We start from the raw sequence: 27,265 nt of genomic DNA, 5'->3' as shown, positions 1-27,265 counted from the left end.
TGGTGTTCTGCCCACACAGGAGGCAGAAAGTGAGGCTGGAATTGAACTGAGTACAACAGTACAGAAATCTTCTAGCCTGCACAACAGATTCTGCTACAGCAACTTTCTGCGTTTCAAATTGGAAAATAATGCACCAGAACTTATCATTCTGCTGATCTAATTTTGTTCCCTGAATAAAGCCCATCACAGACTTAACTCCAGTAAGTCCTGCCTCATTTCTGATAAAGCAAATTGTTCAGGGAGACAACTAATAATGGTTTAAGCTTCAAACAGAAAAACTATCTCATCCCTGGGTATTCATCAGTCCAATGGACACTCATCTTCAGCTGTTAATAATTGAGGAGCTGAAAAGTTCTTAAAAGCATTTAAAAGGAATTCTCAAAGATCCATAGCTAGTTATTAAATGTGCTTTAGTTAAAGCTCAACTACACATAAATCTGAGTGAATGCATACATGGGTTTTGGCAGTTATGCCTACTTGAAACCATTTTATAATGGTGCTTAATATTAAAGAAAACTTTGGTTTGCAGACACTATTTATGGAGTGAGTACTATGGAGGTGTCTAGTTTTAAGACATATTCTTTACATGAAAGGATAGAACTTTACCTTTATCTGTTCAAATTCTTCAGCTTTTGATACTATAGCAAGAATATCGCCGTCTGTTTTATGAGCATCGAACAACTCATTGAAAGTCTACAAAAATGAAATAAATTAACAATGGAAATAAAAATATACATGTCACACGAAAGAAACATTACACAAAATTTGAAAAGGTATATGAGGTTAAGTTAAAGTGTAACTAAGTTATTGAAAGACTAGAATGATATACTTTAAAGAGAAACAATTTCCAGAATGACTTCTTAGTACATTCAGAAAAACTGTACCTTAAAACTTAGGCACCTGAAAATCAAGAGCCATGGAGCTTAAAAACAAAGTATAGGACATACTTGAGTAAACAAATCTGTGAGACTAATTACACATAGTGACAGTAAGTAGTTAAAAATTATTAATGCAGAGTTTTTAGCTTTTAGTCAATAGAGTTATTTCCTAAAAATAAAGGTTTTAAGATGAATGTGCACCTCAAATGAAACTTCCAATACTACAATTTTGTACAAATGCATTTTCCTTACATACTTACACAATACATACACATACAATCTGATTACAATGCCAAAAGTTGTTTAAGGTTAGCAACCTGATAGGATTTTTATATAGAAAACCTTTACTCTGTATTTGAACACACTATCGGGTACCAACGGTTGAACATGCTGTTGAGAAAAAAACATTTCTTATAATTCACCTGGAAGAAGGCAGAGGCTATAGATATTTCAAATTTCACTTCATACAAAGTCTAATGTTTGGTATTGCTTTATACTTGGTTTCTTTCTTTACCCTATTTCCTCTCTTCCCATTTCATTAGATATGATTTGAAAATATACTGAACAAATCAGCAACATATTCCATAATATCTTACAACTACCGTAATAGCTTAGATCTATTCTTGGGATAGCTTCAAAAAGAAGGAAAAAACCACCAGAAATAGGACATCATATTTTACCTCTATAGTATTGTATTTGATATAGTAGTGGCTGGCAGTTCTGCCTAAATCTGTTGAAGAAAAAAAGCCAGTTCGCTCTTCAAAGCGAATCATGCGCGCTTTGTCCAGTTTTCTGCCGACTTCAATTACCAACTGTTGTCTGTGCTTTTCTAGACTTGGATCCATCTAGACACAAAATACACACATTTATTTGTATATAAAAAAATGAAGTGTTAAATATATCATTTTATTGAGATAACCCAGTCATACAAAGACAGAAATGAAATAAAAGTAAGGTACCGTTATTAAGTCAAAATTTTCCTGAGATCTCACTGATAGGAGCTACATTGGCATTAATGACCAAAACCTGTCTGGACAGGACAAAATAGGCAGAATAATATTTCTTTCACAGTGCTTCAAGACTATAAATAAAATGCAGGCTAATATTACTTCTGAAAAAGTAGCAGGATTCTGAAACAAATTTACATTGAAATTTTTGAATGAAGTTTTAATCATAACATATTCTTCATGAATATGACATGCCAATCTTTTGCCTTACATATAAAAAAGCTAAAGGTCTAACAGCAGATATTTTTTTACGAATACAAAGGTTTTAACTTTAAAGGAAAGGTCACCAACTTGAAAAGGCCATGAAACAATACTCCAGTCTAAAGAATCGACTGCTACCACCTTTCTTGTTGAACTTGTGTAATTAGAAATACCACAGAATAAAATATATAGGCTAGAACAGCTTTATACCATGCTCTTAAATTAAAACAAACCTTGCCATGTCCACAGCAAGAAACTGAGCAGCTCTGGAGTATACATACAGAAATTTAAGAATGCATGAAAAAGTACATTATTATTATTATCATCAATATTTTTTCTCAACTAAGTGTTGGGGACAAGCTTCTCTAATTTTTCCAAATGTTGTAAACCTAAACATAGAGTTTATGGGAATAAAAAGCTTTGGTCAATTGTGGGAACACTGAAGAGTGGAACCAAAAGGCAAAGAAAACATACTAAGTGGTTACCTTAAAAATAACCACCCACCTTTCCTTTGGAACCCTAAAAGGATGAGAAAGTACCTGTAATTCATACCACAGGCTTTACTAGTATAACACTAATATTTGCTCCACTTTTTCCTTCCACTCTTTTATTTCTTCATGCTGCTCATCATAAATATTTGTCCTTTTCCCCACTCAGTGAAAGTCACTTACGGGCACTTCTGGTAAACAACTTGAAGAGTCACAAATGAAAGTAGTGGGCCGAGAGTAACCTAACTCCTGGGCACAGCCCAGAAACAGAATCATAGAATCGGATGGGTTGGAAGGGACCTCAGAGATCATCAAGTCCAACCCTTGGTCCACTACCTCTGCGGTTACCAGACCATGGCACTGAGTGCCACACCAGTCTCTTCTTAAATATCTCCAGGGATTGAGAATCCACTACTTCCCTGGGCAGCCCATTCCAATGCCTGATCACCCTCTCTGGAAAGAATTTCTTCCCAATATCTAACCTAAACCTCCCCTGGCACAACTTGAGACCATGCCCTCATCTTGCTGATAGCTGCCCGGGAAGAGACCAACCCCCCCCCGGCTATACCCTCCTTTCAGGGAGTTGTAGAGAGTGATGAGGTCTCCTCTGAGCCTCCTCTTCTCCAGACTGAACACCCCCAGCTCCCTCAGCCCTTCCTCACAGGACTTGTGCTGGATCCCTTCACAGCCTCCTTGCTCTTCTCTGGACCTGCTCCAGCACCTCAGTCTCCTTCCTGAACTGAGGGGCCCAGAACTGGACACAGGACTCAAGCTGTGGCCTCGCTGTAGTGAAATGCGGCAATCAGGTGTTGCTAATTATGAGGTGGGAAGCATGAGCTTGTGTTAAGCCCGCCTGTGCCCAATTAGGGCTTACCCCAGCTGCGCATGAGCAGGATTGGGTGACCAATAAAAGGTGAGCTTCCGAATGCATGCGGGGCTCATGCTTGAACTCACAACCTTGGTATTGCTTGGCTTTGTACTGCTTCTATAAGTACTGCGCTCTAACCTGATTGCGCCACTGGAGCTCACCCCTCGTAATTAGCAACACCTGACTGCCTCATTCCACTACACCTCACCAGCGCTGAGTACAGGGCCAGAATCCCTTCCCTGGACCTGCTGGCCACATTGTTCCTGATCAAAGCCCGGATGCCATTGGCCTTCTTGGCTACCTGAGCACACTGCTGGCTCATGTTCAGCTTCCTGTCAATCCAGACTCCCAGGTACCTTTCTGCCTGGCTGCTCTCAAGCCACTCTGTGCCCAGGCTGAAGCTCCCCATGGGGTTGTTGTGGCCAAAATGCAGGACCTGGCACTTGGCCGTGTTGAACCTCATCCCACTGGAATCAGCCCAACTCTCCAGTCTGTTCAGGTCCCTCTGCAGAGCCCTCCTGCCTTCCAGCTGATTGACACTTCCCCCCAGCTTAGTGTCATCTGTGAATTTGCTAATGGTGGACTCAATCCCCTCATCTGAATCATCAATAAAGATATTAAACAGAACTGGGCCCAACACTGATCCCTGGGGGACACAACTGGTGAGCGGCCGCCAACTGGATGCAGCCCCGTTCAGCACCACTCTCTGGGCTCAGCCCTTCAGCCAGTTCCTAACCCAGTGCCTGTGGGGAGCAGAAATATGGAAGCAACACGTGAGGTACAGAATGTGTCAGTGCGTGGCAGGTGCGTTCTTGCCCCGTTCTCCCTGTGCTGCGCAAGGCACCCCTTTCCTGGGGACAGGAGGGACCTTTTGTGTCCTGAAGTAATTACTGCATGTGGCAAGTGCATGTAGAAAGGGAAAGAAGAGGGAGTTTGCATCTTCTCAGCCTCACTGAATGGCTGGGAGGTGTGACCCATGGTGGTAATGAGAATGTATGGATTCTGAATGGGTCATCTTGACCGCCAGCCAAACTAGTGATATAAATTGGGATGCTGCAACATTGCAAAGAAACAACAAGATATCAGTTATGAAAACTGGTTGCCCATAATCAGAACAGAAGGAATAGAATGGTGTCAGTGAGCAAATATTTAGTTATGTCTGCATCTGGCACTATACTACTTGTATACTGTCATTAAAACATTAGTTTTGAAGTTTATTACTGGTTTATTTAGAAAATAAGGAGATTTGCATTGGTTTTGCTCCCACGGGAATGGCTAACACTTGAGATTGATAAGATTTGTTACTGCTTTAACACAAAAATAGGAATGTCTATGATTAGTACCTCAAAAAGAAAGGGTAGAACCCAGGTTAGTGGCAGGAAAAGACAAGTGCTGGCAGTCTCCACTTTCTCAAGAGCTGAATAAAACCACAAAAGCATAAGGAGAGGGAGCAACTCTTGCTCATTATTTAGATTTATTAAAAATATCTCCATTATTGTCTCATTTCTTTTCACCAGTAATTACCACCATAGCTGCATCTCTTTTAATCTAAAGTTAAAATAACACTAGTCAAAAATATCTGATTTTAAAAAAAAGGAATTTATAGGAATGGGACAAGAACATTCTCCTCACTAGCAAAGCAATTTTTGCTTTTCATTTTTCTATTATGTTGTGACTTGTCTTATAGGCTCTTACATTAACATATGGTTATGTACTCTCAAAAGGTGTTTAAACAAAAGCTTCACTGACTTCCACTGCAGCTTCCACTACTAGACACAAAACCTATTAAAAAATATCACCTGACATAGACCTCTACTTATTACAATGACTGAAACAACTGCTGCTCCTGGTATCGTGACCAATGATGAAGCCACAAAACAGATTCAGGGAATGTGAAATAAACTGCAGTTATCACACACTTGTGAGAGTTTCACCTGTAACAATATTTAGACTATTTTTAAACAATTGTGCTTCCTAAAAGTTACACAAAATGAAAGAAACTATCTAAATAAACAAAAAACCCCATCAAACCCACAAAATAAAGGAATAAAAAAACCTTATCATTACTAAATGAGAAGAAAGTAAAAAAAGTAACACCAATTAAAAATGTCATGGGATGAAACAATCTAAAACTAAAGCTCAAGGAAAGTAAGCAACCCAAGAATGATTCATTTTATCATTTATATCTAGCCTACAAACCTGAAACACTGACAACTGGCTAAGTTATAGCAACTGCCTGATAAGAATGAATGCTGTCCTTTGGAGCGTAACTTGGCCAGCTAAAATGCATTTTTATGTGAACAGAAGGGGCCTCTTAATTTAGTGTCAAAAATACACTGCTATAGAAAGTAGCTTCCTTTTTCTAAGCACTTTAAAAGAATTGCTGATGTCAGGTTAAGTAGAAATAGTAAATATTTATCCTCACATCAGGGAAGAATTAGAGACTCAGAACAGGTTACAGTTTTTTTTTTAAAATGCATTTTATACCTGATAAGCTTTGTGACTGATGCCATATACTAATGGATTTGCTCTCATCCGTACATAAAGATAAGTGTAACTTATCCACTTTACTGCTTCTTCCACATTAGTTACTGTTCCGAGAGCAATCTGGAAAGAGGAAAAAAGACAAAATTAAGTGCATATTTTATAGCTGAACATAAGTATTTGGCTGAAAACATATGGAATTCAAAGCACTAGTATTAGATTAAAGAAAATATTAGTATGTTTCTAACGGAAAATATTTTAAAATAATCATAGGACAACAACTTGACCCATCAAGTCATCATCTTACGAACATCCAATATCCAACAGATACAGTGACCCACATAAGCTTTCCTACATCACTTATGATTTTTATAATTAAAAGATGATACCAAACAAACTTGTAATAAAATGACAAAATGATGTATAAAATACAAAATGATGTATCAGATTTGCTTGACATAATTTAAAGAATACCTTAATAAAAAACGTCTACATTTAAAGGTTAATTTTTCTTATCAATGTGAAACCACTTTCTGGTTCAAGCCCTACACCAAATTATACCTACAGTCTTCAGCACACTTGGCAATCTGTTTACTCATAGTTTTTACAAATAGTTTTCTCCTACTACGTTTTTATTATCTCAAAACACAACAAAATTGATGATATTACGCATATAAATACATATACACATGAATTGTTTATTTTTCAAGAGCAAATCAGATATACAGATATATATATTCAAAATAGGTGCCATTTTTGTTTGTTTGTTTGTTTGTTTGTTTTTTCCAAGGTGATTTCATTTGCCAATTCCATAGTTTTATGACAAAATTATTTACCACACATTTTTTTCTGGATAACTTCAACTCTATTTTGCACTGGGTACATTAATGAGAAGCACTTACTGCTTATTGCAGTTAACTTGATTTTACCTGGAGAATTTGAATTCAAGGAGAATTTCCTGCCTCTCCCATGAACAAGTATTTTTTATTGTTTTTGCTGCTGGTTTAAATCAAGCAGAATTCCCTTGTACCAATTTTTTTATTTGTTACTATACTTTAAAAGTTATTTTTTGTTTTATAGGTGTTTGCATTTCGTATAAATATTCCACAAAAATTTAAAAAAAACTCTATACAACTCTGAGTTGACACTCATGTTCTAAGCATCTAAGCTTAGAACATCATCATCTAAGCATCTTGTCCTTAATAAAGGTATATATATTATCTTTGAAATAAAATAGTAAAAAATAATACTGTAAATGAAGCCTACCCTAAGTAAACAAAAATAAATCTGGCAAACCATTGCTGATATTGGTGAATAATAGCATGGAGTATCACCAAACTTTGTCTCATGCATTTTTCAAGTGACATTTTCTTCTTCAACAGCATAAGGAAGCCAGACTGTGCTGTTTTTCAAAGTATATAGCTACAAAATGCACTGAAACATCTACAAAAGAATACAGTTCTTTATAGACTGCTATAGGGAAAGCATCCAATAGAGCTCAGTGTATTAGTTAGTATTACTCAATTTGCCATCCAGGTTAATTTTGGTATTTGGTTTCTTTCCATGATCAAATATCTTCCTGCATACAACTTGAAATAGCATCCCATAGTTCAACAGTAACATTTTCTCCCAAACAACGACTTCCATAATAATGAAAACATAAAATTCTCATTATTGAGGACAATGAAGTCTGAAAATTAAAAAAACCCAAAACCACCAGCTTTTTTTGCCTTGTTTGAGTTCAAAGATGTGATTGCATTACTTGCAAATTATTTCTTTCATAACTTAAAATGGAGAGGGAAAAATTATTTCAAAATACAGTTGAGTTTCAGATATGGTACTGAAATCTAATACTGCACTTTCCTCTCTCCCCCAACTTTAATGAATATCCACCGAATAATATATAGAGACACACACACACACACACACACACACACAAAAATAAAAAAGGCACAACTTCTTAGTATTTGCTGCCATCTAGTGTTCATGTAAAGTTCTTAAGGATTGCTTGAAAAATTTTATTTTTGTTAAAACAGTATGAATTATGGAAATTATCATATTAAAAAAAAAACTTGAAGTAATGAAATATATTATTTTCAAAGTTAGAAGAGTACCCCTCTTATGACATAGGACAAGTAGCATTCAGAAAACCAACAGACATGCTTATACTCTATTAAAATAAAATGAAAAAAACTAATTCCGTTTCTCAGCATTTCCTCAACCATGTATTAGGTGACAGATGCATTAATCAGTGACAGAAATATTTACTATATTGACCTATTGTCTAACTGCACCAGTCACCACAAAAAACTTTTGAATGAAAAATCGTGTACTATATTAACTTACTATTTAATTAACTATTTGCATTTTCATTAAATAATTTTTTTACAAATGCTATTCCAAAGAATTTATCAACAGTAACAGTAATTTATTAGCAGTATTTCAGAGGAAGTGTTTTTGATTTTCAAAACCATGTAAACAGATAAAAGTAGCACGGGTTTTTGGGGGTGGTTTTTTGAAAAAGGAAGTTTTTCTCTCTGATATTGCTACACAGACTAGTAAAAGGCATAAAATATTAATGATCATATATACTGTATGTATTATATACACAATATACTGTATAATTACATAAGAATGTTTGTCATTATATTTGCATAAATGAGTCAGATTACATGCATGAAAAAATTCTATTTATAAATCAAATATTTGTTGTGAAGGTAAGAGAGTAAAGAATCTTTCTAAAAACCTTTTTAGCAGTTTTCTGTTTGCTTTGGAAACCAGGGTATTTTGAATTGATCTCAGCATCTGAAGTGATTATAGTCTTAGTCTTATATGGCTTTTGACATAATTTCTTAATGCTACAAGAATTGGCCCAAGTGGGATAGAATCTCCTGTAGCCACCTGGGACCAAAGGACTATCTATAAATATAACTAAATTTTGTCAGAGTTGTCATTTTCTGTTAACCCCAAACAAATTGTCTACCATCAGGATAGAGAGGAAGATGGGGAGGGTAGAATGGATGAGGTTGCTGCACTCATGCAGGTCAGGTCAGGTCCCCCCAGGGCTGGAGACGCCCAGGCAGAAAGCTTCAGCTCCCCTACCCCATACCCAGGTTAGTCATTCAGTCACACAGATCCTGAAAGATTTTTTTTTTTTTTTCAGAAGGGCTTTGAAGGAATTCTTCATACCTTCTGAGAATCACAGTAGTGCCCACCCTTTCAAGGCTAAAAAATGGAGTAAGAGGTTTGTCCAAACTAAACAAGTCACTGCCTTTTACACTCCTGGCTTCACAACAATGTCATAAGTAAATGGAAGGAAAGGCCCTCTGGGGAAGTTACACCTTCTGCCTGGCACTGCAAATCCTTAGTTTCTAAGCTCTCTGGGGGAAAGGAGCCATCCCAGAAACAAGCTGGGGTCCAGCTGTGGATGTCAGGGAGGGCTCTATCAGGTGGAAACAATTAGGGAAGGAATGGTGACCTCCATTGTCTGAACAATTGATGATAGTTCCCAGATAAGTTAAATTTTATGGTCTAATTATACCACATCCCCCACATCTTACCTTTCTTCCTGTATTTCCAGAAAATACAGCCATAGGTATTTTCTGCTAGCCAGCTGGACTCATTCCTATGGACTGAGCATCCTAACCACCTGGTTCATTTTATTCCTTTTTATGTTCCATTATGCCCATAGGCACAGCTTCAGCAGAAAAAGAAAAGGGCATCTCCCTGCCTGTGCTGATCATCGCTAGCCATTTACTCTTCTGCTCATTTTCAGAGGAAAAAAAAACATTAAACCAAACCAAATCTCAAAACAAATCTGCAGAAGAAAATTCCCTGTGGAGAGAGGTGCTGAAATACATGTTTAAAATCTTAATTTTTGCATCAGATCGATGAGGCTGGGTGTATATCAACTCTCCCTACTCCATAAGAAGTGGTAAGAACAAATGCTTTGGGGCATCGAGGCCATTGTGCTGTTTTCTGAGATGGGACAATAGCAAATGCTTAAGGGCAGAGGGTGGCAATGAGAAGCAAGCACCATATAAATTTCTCCCAAATTCTTAAACCACTGCATCACAAGGTTTTTAGTTAAAGGTATTGCCTTCGTACTTTATATATTTCAATGGGTTTTTATTCCATTTAGGTATGGTTTTGGAATTACTCTACCTTTTAGATGCAGTTCCCCCCTGCAGCACAGACTTCCATAGCCTAACCACCCAGCTGGCATCCTTTTGTGCTTTCTAAACCTGCCACTGACTCATCTCAGCCCTTATTCCAGGATTCTTGCTCCAGAAGAGATGCAATCTTTTGCCATGGCACTCATTACTTTATAATACTCTCCTGAAGTGTGCAGCCAAATGAGAGTGTCCCTTTCACAGAAGCTTTGTTACTCTCCATGTTACTCTATTGCTTTTCAGCACTTTCTATTACTATTTCTACTAAATACCACTTATCACAGTGATTAACAAAATTTGGATTGCGCCTTCAGCTGGTATGACTGTACTGCAACCATAGAATCATCAAAAATTTAAAGCCATGTGTACACTGTTCTAAACAGTTCTGTCTAACCGAGTCTGAAAATTTTCAACACTTTTCCTCAAACCCCAAATCATGCAGTAGATGTGCTGTACTTGAAGTATTTTTTATTACACTGTACATCACATACTTCCTACATATCTATGGGCAAGTCTAGATGACTGCCTCCTATGAGACTGTGTTATTGTTCTATTTCATTATTTTTTTCTTCTTCAGTTCTAGTATTATAATAGGGCTGAAGGATTAAGTTCTCAAATTTCTTCAATGCAAACAAATTATTTTTGCTGTGTCTGTATTTTTCTGGAGAGCAACTTGCACACTCAATTACTCGAGTCACAAAATTTGTAGTGAAATTTCTTCTAGTTCTGGAAAGTACTTCAGCATTGTGTACATATTTAAAAGGAAACTACTTAGCAGAATACACACTTCCCTCGACAAACAAATACTGCTCTTTTTAGATAAATATCTAAATATAAAGTTCCATGAGTAAGATTGCTTTTATTGTCAGTTTTACATAAAACTGCCACAACTGTTTTCTTTAGTGTTTCATAATTAGTGCAGACATTACTGTTCTAAGCTAACAGGGCCCTTTGTCCCTTGAATGTCTTGCTTTTTGATACTTTTTTTCCTCTTCATTAACTATCCATTTGGACATACTCAGCTGGTGCTAGAGAATAGTATTTACCTTTCCAAGTCTTCAGTGATTTTTTAAACAGCTTTTAAGCTAGCAGAGTGCTTACTAATAAATGCAGGGAAAAGAAAGAAAAAAACAACAACCAACCAACCAAACAAAAAAGCAACAAAAAAAGAGAAGATAATACTATCTTTAAAAACTCCAGTTAAAATTGCAAGCCTGGGAGAAGATAAAATTGTTTTATATTCAAATAATCAACAAGGTCTGTTCCACCATGTATTTTTCCTCTCTGTGCTAGAAAGAGGGATGGGAAAACTGTAAACACCTCCTTTCCATCATATTTTTATCTCATGTTCTGGGAGAGTTCAATTTCCTTCTTCCTCCTTTTACTCAGACCACTCCAGTGCATTGAGGTAAAGAGGAGTAGCTATGAGTGGAATCAGGTATTGATATTTTAATACCTCCACCTTTTTGTGTGGAAATACTTGGAACACAGTTAAACTCCGTTCTGCTTCTGATGTGTGACTGCTCCTCAACAAAGCTTTTTTTTTCTGCTAAGAGGAACTGAAGAAATAACTTACGAGACTTCCTTAAAAAAAAAAGCAACACAGAAAAAACCAAAATAACGATTGACTAAACTAGGTCATTTGTAAAGAATCAAGGAATGAATATTAAAATTTTCAAAGGTCATTGCATCAATTTCTGCTTTGCAGAATTTCTGTTTAAAATTATTATTCATGAATGAAAAATGTGAAGACTTTAAAGTTATGAAATTATAAAAATTAACAGAAATATGTAAGAATCGTATAGATAAAACAGAGCAAGTATCTTAAAAAAAAAAAACAAGACTACTCCTAATAGACCAAATAAACCCAAATCTTTCAAAGGGATAATTTTTAAGACATCAAAGGAAAATTCAGTTTAGCTGAAGCTTCTTTATTTTTATTGAAAAGATGTCCAATGTCTTTCAACAAATAGCCTTTTCTTCTTCATTTAAGCGTGTTTGAATTTCTGAGGTTGTAAAAAGCCCACCTATGTATATACACATATTTTTAACTGTATAATACAATAGCTAGCTTTTGAGTCATTATTATTCAATATGATAAAGGTCACTACTTTCAATACAACCACAGCATTTTCAAAGAAAAATAATTTATGATTTATACTGAAGCAAACTGGGAACTTGTTTCATTTATAACAAACCAGTTCTGGTTACCACTGTAAAAAAAAACAAAAACAACAAAGAGAAGAGCTCAAGCCAAGTACATTATTCCTCTACTACTGCAGTCAAGCATGTGAAATACATCTGTTTAAACACAGAGAGACACGCTTTAATTATTTTTTCATATTTGAAATGCAGTTATACAGAAGACTAACTAAATTTCAATAAAACACTTATGATTAAAAGCAGATGCCGTGTTTCTACAGTTTTATCTTAATGGTATTTTGTACCTCCATACTACTTTTAATACTTAATACCTTTTGTTGAAAGGCCCCATATATACATAGCTAGGGACTACCAATAATAATAATAAAATTTCCATTTTAGGTATTTCAAGTGTGACATTATTGCATTTTTCCTTCAAATAATATTAATATTTAAAACTTCACTAGTTTCTCTTAAATGAATCAAAGGTTACCTCTGCATTTAGGTTGTCTGCAAGGCTTTCAAGAAACTGGCTTTCAATTGGATTCTGCTGAGTAAGGAGAGTCAGGTAATGGCTGAGTTTATCATGAGTTGTAATAATGACACCTTCTCCAAATTTGTCAAACTGAGGCCGTCCAGCTCGACCAAATATCTGCATGACATCTAAAATTCCAAGGTCAACAAAGGAGCCTCTTTTTGCAGCATATATTTGTGTTCCCTGGTTGAGGAAAAGTTAATAAAAATTAACATAAATACACATGAATATAATCCTGATGAGCTGAATACTGAAATTAGGCAAATATAGCATGATTTCAGAAGTGTACTTTGACTAATCCTTTCATAATCTTTGCTATATTTAAATCTTTACTATACAAACTAGTCTCCCACCAGAGAGAATCACTTTAATCAGATATAAATAACATTTCAAGTCAATCAGACATTTTCCCCCTTCCAGGCCCAAAACCCAAAATAAAGAACTTGCAATCTGTTCTTCTTCACAGGTTTAAGACAGATAGCCCTGTGCAGAGTAATGGCAACTCTTACCTTAATAACAACTGCATGAGCAGGAAGATTGACACCCCAGGCAAGTGTAGCTGTACAGACAAGGACTTTGATATGTCCCTTAGAAAACAAACTCTCAACCAAACTTCTGTCTTGCCGCAGCATTCCTGCATGATGAATGCTAAATCCATCTGGAAACAGCTCACGTAACTGCTTATTTCTGGATCTCTGCACCTGGAATGGACAAACAGAAATTAAAATCACTTCAAATTACAGTAAAAGAAACAGTGTGTTTTAAAAAAAAATTACACAGAGCAACCATTGAATATTATTATGAGGCACACTAAAAAAAACCAAGTTCTGTTAATATAAAAATTTTGATCAAAGCCAGTATGTCATCATTTTCTTACAAATACATGACTACTTTTCTTACTTTCCGAAGAATATCCTTAGCTTTTTAAAATATTTTAATAAAAATATTGATTAACTTAAACAAAAACTCAAATTTACTGATAACTAGTATGAACACAGAAATGGAGAACTCTCATTCCACTTTTCCTTAAAGTCAAGTCTTTCAGACTATTTGAGCAGATAAGACAGGACAAGAAGTAATGGCTTCAAGTTGTACCAGAGGAGGTTTAGATTGGATGATAGGAAGAATTTACTCAAAGGGTTGTCAGGCATTGGAACAGACTGCCCATGGCAGAGGTGAAGTCACCATTCCTGGAGTTATTTAAGTACTATATGGACGTAGTACTTAACGATATGGCTTAGTTAAGGACTTGTCCAGTGTTAGGATAATAGTTGGACTTGATAAGTTTTTCCCAGCCAAGGTAATTCTGCGATTCTGTGACAGGTTTCAGGCAGCAGGATGCATACATTGCTTAGTATTAAGGAGGATATACCCTTCCCCAGCACCAGCCATGGCATCAGCTTGGCACAGTGGGGATTAATAAATTGATACTATGGAATCAAACCGTTCATCATTTTTACCTTCCCCATGAGTAGAAAGCTGGGATCTTTGTCTGCAAAGACCTCAGGTCCCCCAGCTTCTCACTGGCTACAAGCATGTCCCCTTATTTCTGGGTGCTAGCTTCATTGTGCTTCACTTCATCAGCTCAAAGTTAAGAAAAATTAATATAATTCCTTTTCAAACTGTGAAAGCTCAGTTGCTTTGGAGTATGTCTGCCAGAAGCAACAAAGAAGGAAATATGAAACTCACTCATTTCAAGAGGAAACCTAGACCACCAGAGTTCATGCTATTTTAGCCCAACAGGAACCACTTTTTTTCTGTTCAGAAACAAGGCTTTGGATTAAAGTACCACAAAAATTACAGCTCTTTCATTATAATTAAGACAACAGAAGGAAAGGCAGTGACCCTGTTGTAAACTGTATAAAGAACCTTCAATCAAGCTTATCTGTGTTAAAATACAAGGTCAGAAAGCACACCTTATACAATCTCTTTACCCTTGCCCCTGGCTACTGGTTTATCAGATCTTCATGTTTGAGTGTCCCCGATTTGCTACAAACTGATTTTCCTCCCATCTCTTCCTCTTGGCTGACTGCTGCACTCACTGCCTTCCAAAATCGATTGCTGCAGGATACGACACCAAAAGGGTCGTGGTAATGACAAGTCTAATCTTTTCCTAAAACAGATTTTTTATTATCTTTGTCAGCAGAGAATCTCTACTTTTCCACAGACCACAAGAATTACGTATTTTTTTTATTATCGCTGTATTTTCAGCTCTATTATACTGTATACTACAGTGAACTATTTTTAGATCACATTGCTGGTTTTGTTGTTGTTATTATTACTATTAGCCTTCACATTTACCTGACACAAAGCCTCTGAAAGTGTACTTAAAGGATACAGAGCAGGTAAACCAAAGCAAAATGTGGTTCACTGTACTGGCATACTGCCAAACATGAACAATAAATCTCTGCAAACACAGAAATAAATAGGGACACGGGAATGCAATTATAAAAGAGGGCATGAAAAGAAAAATATTGTAGGAAAACTGCATTTCTCAGCTTCACAATTATCCAGCTTCTCAATATCTGATCTTTCCTGTTTTAGAAGTAATTATTTACACTTCATTTAAAGGAAATCAAACTCAGCTTTTAACTACACATTTTTTTTGGCAAATTTAATTAACTGCTGCAGTGCATAAAAATTACTAAATAGGAACTTGAGAAAGTGGCAGTGCAGTTCATGAAGCTTAGTCTTTATGAGTAAGAAAGATTTCATAAAGAACACAAATGTACCAAGGTTTATATTTATGGTCTATCAAGACTTAATCTCAAAGACAACAGGCATGTGGAAAACTCACTTCAGCTGCAAACCTGAGAATAAGTGTGACACAGAAATTGTTATCAGTCTTGGTTACACTCAAAATATGGTATAAGCATTTTAACAAGGTAATTAGCTTTTGTCTTAAATAAAGCATATCTTCCTATGAGATAAAACCACCACCAGAAATTTCACTTTTTTAGTAGAGCTTGTTGTAGTGGTGTCCCATGACTATGTTACAGGTATTCATAGAATCATAGAATTATAGAATTGGCTGGGTTGGAAGGGACCTCAGAGATCATCGAGTCCAACCCTTGAACCACCGTTGCGGTTGCCAGACCATGGCACTGAGTGCCACATCCAGTCTCTTTTTAAATATCTCCAGGGATGGAGAATCCACTACTTCCCTGGGCAGCCCATTCCAATGCTGGATCACTCTCTCCGTAAAGAAATTCTTTCTAATATCTTACCTAAACTTCCCCTGGCACAACTTAAGACCGTGCCCTCTTGTCTTGCTGAGAGTTGCCTGGGAAAAGAGACCAACCCCCACCTGGCTACCCCCTCCTTTCAGGGAGTTGTAGACAGCGATGAGGTCTCCCCTGAGCCTCCTCTTCTCCAGGCTGAACAGCCCCAGCTCCCTCAGCCTTATCATTCATTATCAAAAAATAACACTTTTAAATATAATAATTTGTAGCTGAAAAAGCCAAACCCACAATTTAAAAATTTTACACACCTTTGTTTCATATTGTCTAATGTGATTGAAAAACAGAGCAACTTATTAATGGGAAACTGGGAAGAGAAAATCTTGTACCATATACAGAAGGAAGCTGTATTTGTGTACAGTTTTAAGAATTACAATTTAACAATTTAGAGGAAGGTGGTTCTGAATATAGGAAGAAGGAGTAGGAAGGGAAAAAGTTGCTGAGAGAACACACTAAGGTATTGCAATGCTAGTCTGACAATAATTCAAATATATACAAGCTTAAGATTAATCAACTGTTTACATATGTAAACCTAAATGTACCCATGTACCTGCATTTAGAAGGCACATTCCCATTGCTTCTAAAATCTACCACCCATTCTAAAAAAATCATCTTTGAAATATTTAATATTCACAGGTTTTGTCTGTTCATCTAATGAATCTATGAAGAGGTAGACTTCCAGGCTGCACAGCAACCAGTTTAGAGACATTTTTTGCAAGATGGAAGAAAATGAACTTTTTAAAATTAAAAATTCACAGCCCACTTTTGACAAAGGAAAAAAAACCATGAAGCAAATTGAATTACTAGCTATTCTGATTCCATTGACTAACATTGTGACATTTCTTTTCCATAAATTCGTGGGCATTGGAAATTACAAAGATAGAAGGCAAGTTAAGTAACTCAAGTAATGTAATTTTATAAACTTACATTTGAGTAAGTAAAATAAATAAATAAAAAAAGCTCATATCTCAGACATTGCTTGAAAGACTGCTCACACAGCATATCCCTTAAATATCCCTTAATAGCAATGTATTTGCAAAAGCACCTTCTAAGCTCTTATGCCAATGAATGGTGTGGTTATTCTATTAAATATAGAGTTTAAGGGTTGCAGAGACAACAAAACTAACAAGTACTAAAAAAGGGAAGTGAAACTATAAAAAGTTATACTACTCCCATCTTGTTCTATTACAGACTAAAAGGTTTTGCTTAAAATTTATACAAAATGCTACTTAGTGCCTCAGGTGTATGGAGAAGTTTTTATTATGAGATCTGGCACTGGTCTCCTGATTAGAATTGATTTTTTTTCCCCTCCCTTATTACTCAAGAGGGCTGCAGATTTATGACCTTTGCTTACATGTGTGTGTGCATCTAAACCAGCATGTATTAAATAAATTCCTAGTTTAGCTTGCTGCCAACTCTATTTCTCCTTTAAATGTCTTGAACTTCATGCTGTTCTTGATGAAGGCACATTAAAAGTGCCACAATTAGACACAGAAAAATATCCTTAACTTTAATGAGAAGTGATACATGTGTGGGACAAAAAAACATTTACTCAAGCTTTAGGGTATTTCAGATAAAGACTTAAAGGTAACTCCCTTATCCTTTTCTTATATCTCATATAACTAAGGTATCATTCATAAAGACTACGAGCTGCATATTTTTTGTCTGAACTACCAATACTATGTGAATCAAACAATGAAATTCTAATAGGCTTATAGCTATTTTTTCTTATTTTATCTAAAAAAAAACCCAAACAAGTAGAAAAGAGTAATATGGTTTGATTAGGAGAAGCAGCTGCCAATAAATATACTTGTTGATAAGTGAAACGTAAATTTGTGTCTTTAATCTCTAATTGTCATGCTCATCTATGACAGACTGAGTAGATCACAACTAATACGTAAAGTTGGGGGTTTTTTTGTCTTTAAATTACTTATTTTTCCTTTCTTCTGCATTTTGAAGATATTATTTGCAACTTTGAATTTGTGTGTTTTTCCCCACTAACAACACTGTTTTTGATTATTGTGTCAATATTTTCTTCCAGCTAACAGAAATGGCACAGACTATTGCAGCATTTTTCTCACCTTACTATAGCAAAACTTCATGCTTGTGTGGCTGTAAGACTCAATAATTATAACTTCCTTTCACAACAGGGCAGCACATGAAGTTTGTCAATAGTCTACCTAATGACTACACATGTTCAGTCACTGTATCTTCACTTTCTAAATGCATCTAACTTTGTACAGTTATCTTGAAGTTGTATCTCTGTCCAACACTTATTTTTGCATTGGGTTATAACTAGTGGGTAACTGACAAGACAGTATTTGAAGAAGTTGAATTTCTCCTGGAGAAGTCAATAATCTATTTGTGTTAATCTGGAGAAGAATTCATAGTATTAAAATAGTTTAAATCTCTGACTATCTGATTGGATAAGTTTACGGAAATCACCTCAGTGTGTTATCTAAAGTGCTCTAAAAATACCTCTGAAGGAGAAAGCAAGGAGAGTAGTGTGATTGTTTTGTTTAAAAATCTTCCTCTACCTGTTTTTTAAGTGCAATCATCAGGAGCATATAATTCAGGGCTAATTTTCTGTGTTACAGTAGTATAACTGTTCTTCTGAACCTTCTCCTCTTTGTATTCAAGTTTCTATTGATTTAGAGTCATGTCCTGTCAATCTGTAATTGAGAAATTCTTGTTCAGAATAGAAATCTATCTGTTCTGAAGTCCTCAGTAGGCCACAGACTATTTTTTCCAATTTTTGCACTAAAAGCAATTATCTCTAGATGCACACATCATTTTCTGCAGGACACAGTTACCTTCCCTGAGGTTTTAAAAATATTTTGGGCCTGTTTAATATAATAGGTTTCTGTAGTTTGTAAGACAGACTCACTGCACAGCAAAGTATCAACAAATTCAGTTTTAATGTATTTAAACCATAATTAAAAAACCTGTATGAAAAGGAGAAAGGAGGAGAAGTTTAGACAATCAGGAACAATCGTCAAGCAGCCTATCAAAGTTCTGACTGTCATCTTCTAACATAGTTGTACGTTTTTATTATAGTGAAATAATGGTTTCTTTTCTTCAAAGTCATGCGATTTTCAGTGTGTATGAAATACACTGCCTTGAAATATGATAAGATTCTATTTTAGTACACTCTCTTGCTTCTCTTTATTACTTGGATTTAGTTCTTTACTTTTCAGCCTAGGTTGCTAACTCTCTTACTTTTTACAGGGCTGGTACAGGTTTGTGTAGATGTTCCTCGAAGAAAAAACTTGGGAAGCTCTGATCTGATTTCTGTAAATATGTACTAAAAAGACTTGCCAGCTTTCAGAAGTGAAGAGTAAAAACTGCTAATCAAGAAAACATGAATTATTGCTGGAACACTACTTACAAAGTAGTGGTAACTGCTGGGAATTTGTAATCTGGCAGTTCAATTATTTCCTGATGTACTTGGCATTTGGTAGATAATATTGTGTTTTTTAAAAATAAAGCAAGTTTAAAACATGCTTGGCAGTTGTGCCAACAGGAATGTTATTCCGTATGTCTTTGTCAGAGGATAGTTTGAAAAAAAAATCCTATGAATTATCCTTTTCTTCTTTTTTGGGTTCACAAAAAATGGAGGTGTCAGGCTGAATTTCTGTCACATTTTTCTTTTGCTCTGCTCTTACCACAGATCATGATATATTTGTTTGTTTTTTCAACCTGGAGTCCTGTGTCCAGTTCTGGAGCCCCTAACACAGGAAGGACATGGAGCTGTCAGAACAAGTCCAGAGGAGGGCCACAAAAACGATCAGAGGACTGGAGCCCCTCTCCTATGAATGCAAGCTGAGAGAGCTGGGCTTGTTCAGCCTCAAGAAGAGAAGGCTCTGGGGAGACCTTATAGCAACCTTTCAGTACAAGGAAGCCGGAGCAGGACTTTTTAGAAGGGCATCTAGTGAGAAGATGAGGAGTAACAGTTTCAGACTTGGGTTAGATATTGGGAAGAAATTCTTTACTGTGAAGATGGTGAGACACTGGAAAAGGCTGCCCAGGAAGGCTATGGATGCCCCTTCCATGGAAGAGTTAAAGGCCAGGATGGGTGGGGCTTTGAGCAACCTGGTGTAGTTGGAAGTGTTCCTGCCCATGCAAGGTGGCTGGAACTCGATGATCTTTAAGGTCCCTTCCAACCCAAACCATTCTGTGTTTTATGGTTCTATTGCACCAGGTTGTTCATCCAGTTAGTATATTAAGGACTGATGACTATCAGTTAAAGAATGGATTTGTATGTGGTTCAGAAATGTCTTGCCTTATTCTGTGTCCTCTTTTTACAGTATACTAAGTTACATCACAGCAACCCCATGTTTTTTCCATTGGAAAAGTTACATGGTGGATGGAGAATAAAATAAAATTCTGCGGGAGGAAAAAGAAGACCAATCAGATAAAAACTCTGAACAAGATGTAAACATTCAATTTAATCTTTGATTCCTCTGTTCTATAATGTATAATGCAGAAGATAAGTGTTCACAGACCTCAATAAGGAATTAGCTAAGAAGTTAGTATTGCTAAAATGTTAAATTTTTGAGCCAGCCACCCAAACCAAGAATGAAAGAATCACAATCAATTTGTGAACATTAAGCATATTTCTCATTTAATACTTAAACCATAACAGTCCAATACAACTTCATAGCTAAGAATGACAGGCTGAGAATTCTTCAGAAGAATGGAATTCCTGTTAAAAGTTTTATAGGTAGCTGGAAATGTGCAGTGTGAATTAACAGTCTGCAGCATTTTCAAATAATTTTTGACTGGCATCTGTATGTGGGACCATGAAAAGCAGAAATTTATCTTAAAAGAGGAAAATATTTTTTGAGCTATGAGGTATTAAATGTCTTTTGATTTGGTATTGTGTTGTGGCTTTTTCACTGTTCTAATTTCTGCCTGCAGCATGGAAAAATAATTGTAAGAATACAAAGCAGACATGAAAAAAACCCAAACAAGAAAATTAGACCATCTGTAATGCCATGAATTTTCTTTTTTTTTTCTCATACCTGTGTAATATGAAGAGATATAAGAAACTTCATTGTGTAATTAGCATCACAAAGTTTATTGTGTGCAAATAATATCAAACAAGTCCCAGGACTGAAGACATTTTATTCTTCCTGTGTCTTTGATATTTTAAGAGAATTTCAAGGATTCCTTCATAACACTTTGTAGTACACTGCCACCAAATGTTAAATCTTACAAGACAAGCACTTTTGAGAAATCCCCAAAGGATGTGAAAAATCACAGATGTTTATGTAGTTTTGTACAGCAATGTTCATACAGTATCATTTGATTAATTATAGCATGATAATTATTTAATTTATCTAATAAAGTAGTAACAGTCTCTTAAGAAAGCCTTTAAGCAGTGGGATCAGGGAAAACTGTTTTCCCATGAATTTCATATTCCCTCCACCCCTGTCCCAACTCAAACGAATGTCCATCAGATCTCCATAACCTAATCTCCCTCCCAGAATTAACTCTGCCTTACTGTTTCACATTTTTTCCACTGTACCCTAAGGATTGATTACTGTCAACACATTTGACAACTGTGTTGTCTTTTTTTCTAGTTTTATTCTGAATTGCTATGAGGCTGCTCTCAAGTTCTGCAACCTGGGTGCAGAACTGTGAGGCCTGTGGACTATCAACCATCATTCAAAGGTAATTTGTTGCCTTTAAACACTTAAAAGGGTGCAGAAGTAGCACCTGGTAAGTGATGAAACAGGAAGGTTTGTATTACTCTGCTCTCTTGGCCAGCAGACTTGGGACTTGAGAGACAGATTGTCAGCTAAACTAAGGCTCTAACTCTTAGGCTTGGTGCCAGAGGAAACCAGCTGATACAAGAACAGAGCACTGTGCAGTCACTTCCATACAGTTAAATTTTAGAGCCAGATCCTGTTCAAGTGTTGGGTATTTTCCCCTAGATCTCTGATAAATTATGAGATCCTTTACTCTTGCATTACCCCTCTACCCCTTTTTTTAAAAGAACTGCAAACACAGCCTTTACAGTCCTAATATTATACCTTACCAATGTTATGTTTTTTACTCCATGAAGTCTGCAAGGTAATTGCTTTGCAAAAGTTTAAAAATCTCAGATATGAAGATTAATACGCATGATATCATTTCAGCTTGAAAGATTGTTTTCTACGTCTGTAGTTCTTTATATGTGCATAGCACATATAACTCCTCTCCAAGGCTGGTAGTATTTTGAGCAAAGGACAACTTCATAGAATCATAGAATCATAGAATTGGCTGGGTTGGAAGGGACCTCAGAGATCATCGAGTCCAACTTGCTTTTTTGTGCCACTATTGTTTATGATATATTTAAAGATATTAGAGGAAAAGAAGTATTGTGCTGATGTTAACATTCTGTTTTCTCTGGGGTCTGTAAACTGATAGATTAGAAATCCTCTGTCAAAACTGAGGCACTCACTGTTCTTAAGATCATCTGGCAGAAGACTAAAAAGTTTATTCAGCAAGCTAACTTTAAATGCCTTATTCGCTTACAGATAGATATTGAAGCAAATTGAAATGAAAATATCTCACGTATCAAACATACCATGAAGATTAAATTACCTGATATTGGAAGAAGTAAGAAGATTGTTATTTTTTCACTTAATGGAGAACCCAGCAGCACAAAACAGGTGAGAGGAGAGCTGCTATGGTGCTTCCAGAGTCCCTCTCCAATCCTAATTAATTTCCATTTTTCATACTCTGTTTACTTATCATGCATACATTAGTGCTAATGACTGTTGAAAAGTGTTAGATGCCATATTGTGAGTTTCATTTTCTTTAATCTTTTAATTATATTGAGAGCCTTTCTTTTGTACAATTAACAGTCATATCTGTTCAAATCATTACATCCTTCATGCATTACCTCTCCTTAAAAATGTTTTTCATCTCACAGCTCTGCCTTCTTTTAAGAGCAGCCTAATCTGAAAATGCTTTGCAAACTACTTTACCTAAAAGTCAAACTTGTACCTGTAATGCTGCATTTGTTGGGCTCTTAGGACTCCAGGTGGAAAGCAAAGAGTAAACAATGCCAACGCTTGCCTTAAAATTACTGTGTCTATATAATTCACCACTTGAAGCAGTAACATTTTAAAACTGATGACAAAGAAAACCTGAAGTAAAAACATATTTAAAAATAAGTTTTCTCCCTACTTTAAGACTGAAATCTAAAGCTATCCATGTAAAATAGTTCAGAGCTATCAGCAGGTTTCAGTGGTTTGAATATGGTAATGCTGAATTACCAATTAGAATCAGAATAAAAGGAGTAGAAAATCTTTGATTGCCACAAGCTGTACAATGTTTTGATTAGATTTAGTGTGACAGATACTTTGAAAGCTTCTACTGAATCAGTCATCTTTAAAAATTGGTTTACATATCTAAGAGTATTTTAATTTGCAAACCCTAATCTAAACATCTGAAGCTATGGAAGCAAAGTATTTCCTTCTGTTAATTTTATATCTAGATTTCAGTTAATTTTAAAATTGATTTTTTTAGTTCCAAATATGGAATTGCCAATATCTTGTCACAGCTGTTTCACACAGAATGGAAACAGCAAAGCTACTCTTACCTCTACCATTGGTACTATTTCTACTATCCCCAGTGACCACTTGCTACAGAAAAACCTACTGAGCCTATTCTCTGCAATAACACTGGACAATCTTTCTGATTAGGTTTATATAAACAGACTGATAACTTAAAATTCCTGGCTATGGCCCTTCCAATCTTGAGATCAACCTAGGAAAGATTTCTTACTCTATCTCTTTCTTGAAGAAGCATCACTTGAGATAACTAGATAGTTCCATCATACTTGTTTAATCTTCAACTTGTTAAAACTGAAGATAAGAGGGACAGCTAATGCCGTCTGATGCAGAGAAATGTCCCTAGAAAGTAAAGTCACTGCCTGACTATTTGAGACAGGCCGCTTTGCCAGCAGCTCGATATGGCAGGGCTCAGTTTGAGATTAAAACACTGTCAACTTCAACACACAGACCCATACAGCTGAAGCAGAAGTCTGAGCACCCTTCACAGACAATGAGCACCAGACAGCAGGACTTGGATTGCATTTCTGCTCCCTGACCACCCCATGTCTGCTCAGGAACCCTTTTGGCTCCAGTGCCTGAAATGCACTCAACTGCAACAGAAGCTCAGACACATTTCTAATTACCACAGGCATGTTCCTAAATGTCTCCTAAAATCTGTGTGCTACAAGCTTTGCCTGGAAAGCACTCCACTGGCATGTTTCAGATTAAGACTAGTGAACAAGAACTCTCCTGGAAATAATAAAAAACAAAACACACCTTAAAAATAACTTCCTGCTGCAATAAATATATATTGTAACTGATCCAGGTGGCAATGTCTCAACATTTGACACACATCAATAATGGCTCCTAGTTGTAACTCACTATTCCAAATAATTTGTCTGTATACTAATTCCTAACTTACTCTGACACTGAATACCTCCTATCACAGAGAAACTGAAGAAAAACAATTGAAAATTTAATAGCCCTATACATTAAAATTGATCAAACCACCCAGTGGGTTTAAATGCCTGAACATAACAAAACTGAAGAATATAATAGTAAAAATAGAAATGGAAACTTTACATCCTTTTTATTGGTGACAGTGACAACTCAATCAAGGGGCACTATCTATCATGAAGGCATTATGTACTTGTTAGAAACCCCAAATATAGTTATACACCTTTCCATAGAATATTTCATTCCCAAAGTGCTTTTTTGCCACGGACAAAATTATGCAATATGTTCACAGAATCTGTCATCACCACACTCAGTACAGGTCCCAGTGTTCCTTACATGGATGGCAAGAAACAGTTTTCTCCAATGTGACAGAGTACAGAACACACTATAACTGAAATGTTCCCAAAGTGCCGTCAGACAAAATATGGGATAAAATGCCTAGTTAATCTCCCTTTTCCCCTAACAGCAAAAAAAGGATAGCAGATTATTTTTTTTTAATCTGTGCAAATCTGTAATTAGATTTAATTTTTAGTTTGAGACTAAATTTTGTGGTTTTTCTTTGTTGGATTAAGTTGCCTCTGAAACCTTGAAGTTGTCCAAACCTCTTCCATACAAATTTGGCTGCAGAGGAAAGAAGTTTTTCACTTATATCGCAAGTAAGTAGAAACTTTATGGGGAATCCCATCCCTACTGCATAAAATCCCAAAAGAAAATGCTTGATAGTGTACTGGTACTGATTCAATGTTCACCTTGACACACAGCATGTACTTTATATTGCAGAACAGAAAATTAAATTGAGGAAACTCTAGATTTTACTTTAGTTGATGACTTCCTGTATTTACATCAGCCCCTTCATAGTCACAATAAATTTTGCTATGTCTCTTCTAGAAAAAGGCAAATTCAAAAACCTATTTTGCTAAGCTGTGTCCAAGATTACTCAATTCATCCTCATGAATTTTCTCCAACTAATTCCAGCTCTGATGCTGGAAACTAATTTCATACATATATTTCATGAGTAAATACAAACTTGAAAGATATAACTATCATTCTATTTTTTATTAATCGTTATTTCAGAAATGAAAAAAAATTACTATCAGAAATAGAAAAAAAATGCTTAAAACTATCAGGAATTTTTTTAGCTTCCTAAAAAATGCACTGATTAAAAAATTCTATTATTTTTAGCAACAGTGAATGTAGTTCATACTATATTACTATCCATGTACTTTGTACCTATATATACACGTATATTGTATAACATACTTATTACACACATAACTTATCTTTCTTGTGTTTCATGCTATCATCCATTAATATATGCGGGGAAAAAAGGGAAAAGGAAATAAAGACATGAAGGAATAGGAAAAAATATCTCAGATATTTTATATAAATGTAAAGAAATCATCCTTCAGGTCAAGCTGAGAGCTGCACCTCAAGCTAGATGCCTGGAACTAGAGTGTACTTATGTATTTATTTTTAATTGTCACTCTTCAAAATGCCCTAAAGTGAAATAATGAACAGCTTTTCACCTACCATAATCAGCAACATATATGTGCATTAAAAAGTACGGCCACCAGGTGGCTCTCAATACCCAGCATTGAAAACTACAAACATGGTAAAGAAATAAAATCTCAATTAGTCTTTTTTTCTTAAAAATGTAAGTAATGTGTTTCGCCTCACTCATTCTCAAAAAGATTTTTCTCCACATTGGACTAGTATTGTGAAGCTATTTAAAATTATTTTGTTCCTCAACATTAGGAACCCATGTATAACCCAAAATTCTCATCCACAATCACCCCAAATCAGAGACTTCTAGACTCTAGTTGTTTACAGCATCAATTTCTTAGTCATATATTCCCCCCAAAATCTGACCCCTCTTGATAGTTGAGACTCATATATGCATAAATGAAATAATTTAGGAACTGTTTTTGGATAAAGTTAGAACCAAGAGTGGTAAATAGTAGAAAACTGTTTAATGCTGAAGACTGCGTGAAACTTCTACATAGAACATGAATTTGCATGTTGAAAGCATCTTATAGAACTTGCTTTTTTTCAATATGCTCTAGATATACTCCTTAAATTCCTAATTAGTATTTTATTTTTCCTTTTACAGGCTTAATAATAATTGTGGATTTTGTTGGCAACCTTCCACCTATTTCTATAGTGACTTCAATTTCATAAATCTATGTTTTCGTTTAAAGTTCATCTTCCCCATAAGTGTGGAAATCTGAAACTTAAAGAAATTGGACTGTGTAGAAAAACAAAAAATAGGGCTATGAATGTCAACCCAGTAAAGAATTATTACTTGATTATGAACCAATGAGTTGCAGACCTGTATAGTACTCTAAAAGGATAGAAATCTTTTACAGCCATCATCTTGAATGATGTCTCCTTACACAAGAGATCTTGGTGGTTACTTCAGGGAATATGTTCCCTCACAGGAACAAAATCTAAGAGAATACCAAACTATTACAGCTGTTTTAAAATTATGTTCCCATGGAGCAAGAAACCAAGTATATTTTCAGTGTTAAGCTGCAGTACAAACACTTTTTTACAACACTGTAACTACTGAGTCAAGATCACAGAAAATAATCTTTAAGTGTAAGTGATCATTAGAAGAATCATAAGTAATACTGGTGAACATGTATGAGTATTTTTACCCATGAATCCCTGGGACAAATTCACATTTTCTTAGTGATTTTGGTTCCACAAAGTTGCAGAAAATCTTCATCTGCCAAAAGTTAAAAGCT

The 27,265-nt window shown here is 35.7% G+C and overlaps 1 protein-coding gene across 1 annotated transcript in view; it reads right to left on the bottom strand.

The window, feature by feature from the left end:
* ASCC3 (activating signal cointegrator 1 complex subunit 3) overlaps nucleotides 1-27,265 on the bottom strand; it is a 249,751-nt gene that overhangs the window by 87,055 nt on the left and 135,431 nt on the right. Inside the window, exons 15-19 of the mRNA XM_030448254.1 lie at nucleotides 13,285-13,476; nucleotides 12,734-12,958; nucleotides 5,930-6,049; nucleotides 1,559-1,723; nucleotides 607-693 (exon numbers count right to left, since the gene is read on the bottom strand). Coding sequence (XP_030304114.1) covers nucleotides 607-693; nucleotides 1,559-1,723; nucleotides 5,930-6,049; nucleotides 12,734-12,958; nucleotides 13,285-13,476 — 789 coding nt within the window. The remainder of the gene's footprint in view (nucleotides 1-606; nucleotides 694-1,558; nucleotides 1,724-5,929; nucleotides 6,050-12,733; nucleotides 12,959-13,284; nucleotides 13,477-27,265) is intronic.

Source organism: Calypte anna, chromosome 3 (assembly GCF_003957555.1).
Source record: "Calypte anna isolate BGI_N300 chromosome 3, bCalAnn1_v1.p, whole genome shotgun sequence".
NCBI lineage: Eukaryota > Metazoa > Chordata > Aves > Apodiformes > Trochilidae > Calypte > Calypte anna.
The sequence above is the reverse complement of the archived record's forward strand: the minus strand, read 5'-3'. Positions and strand labels throughout refer to the sequence as shown.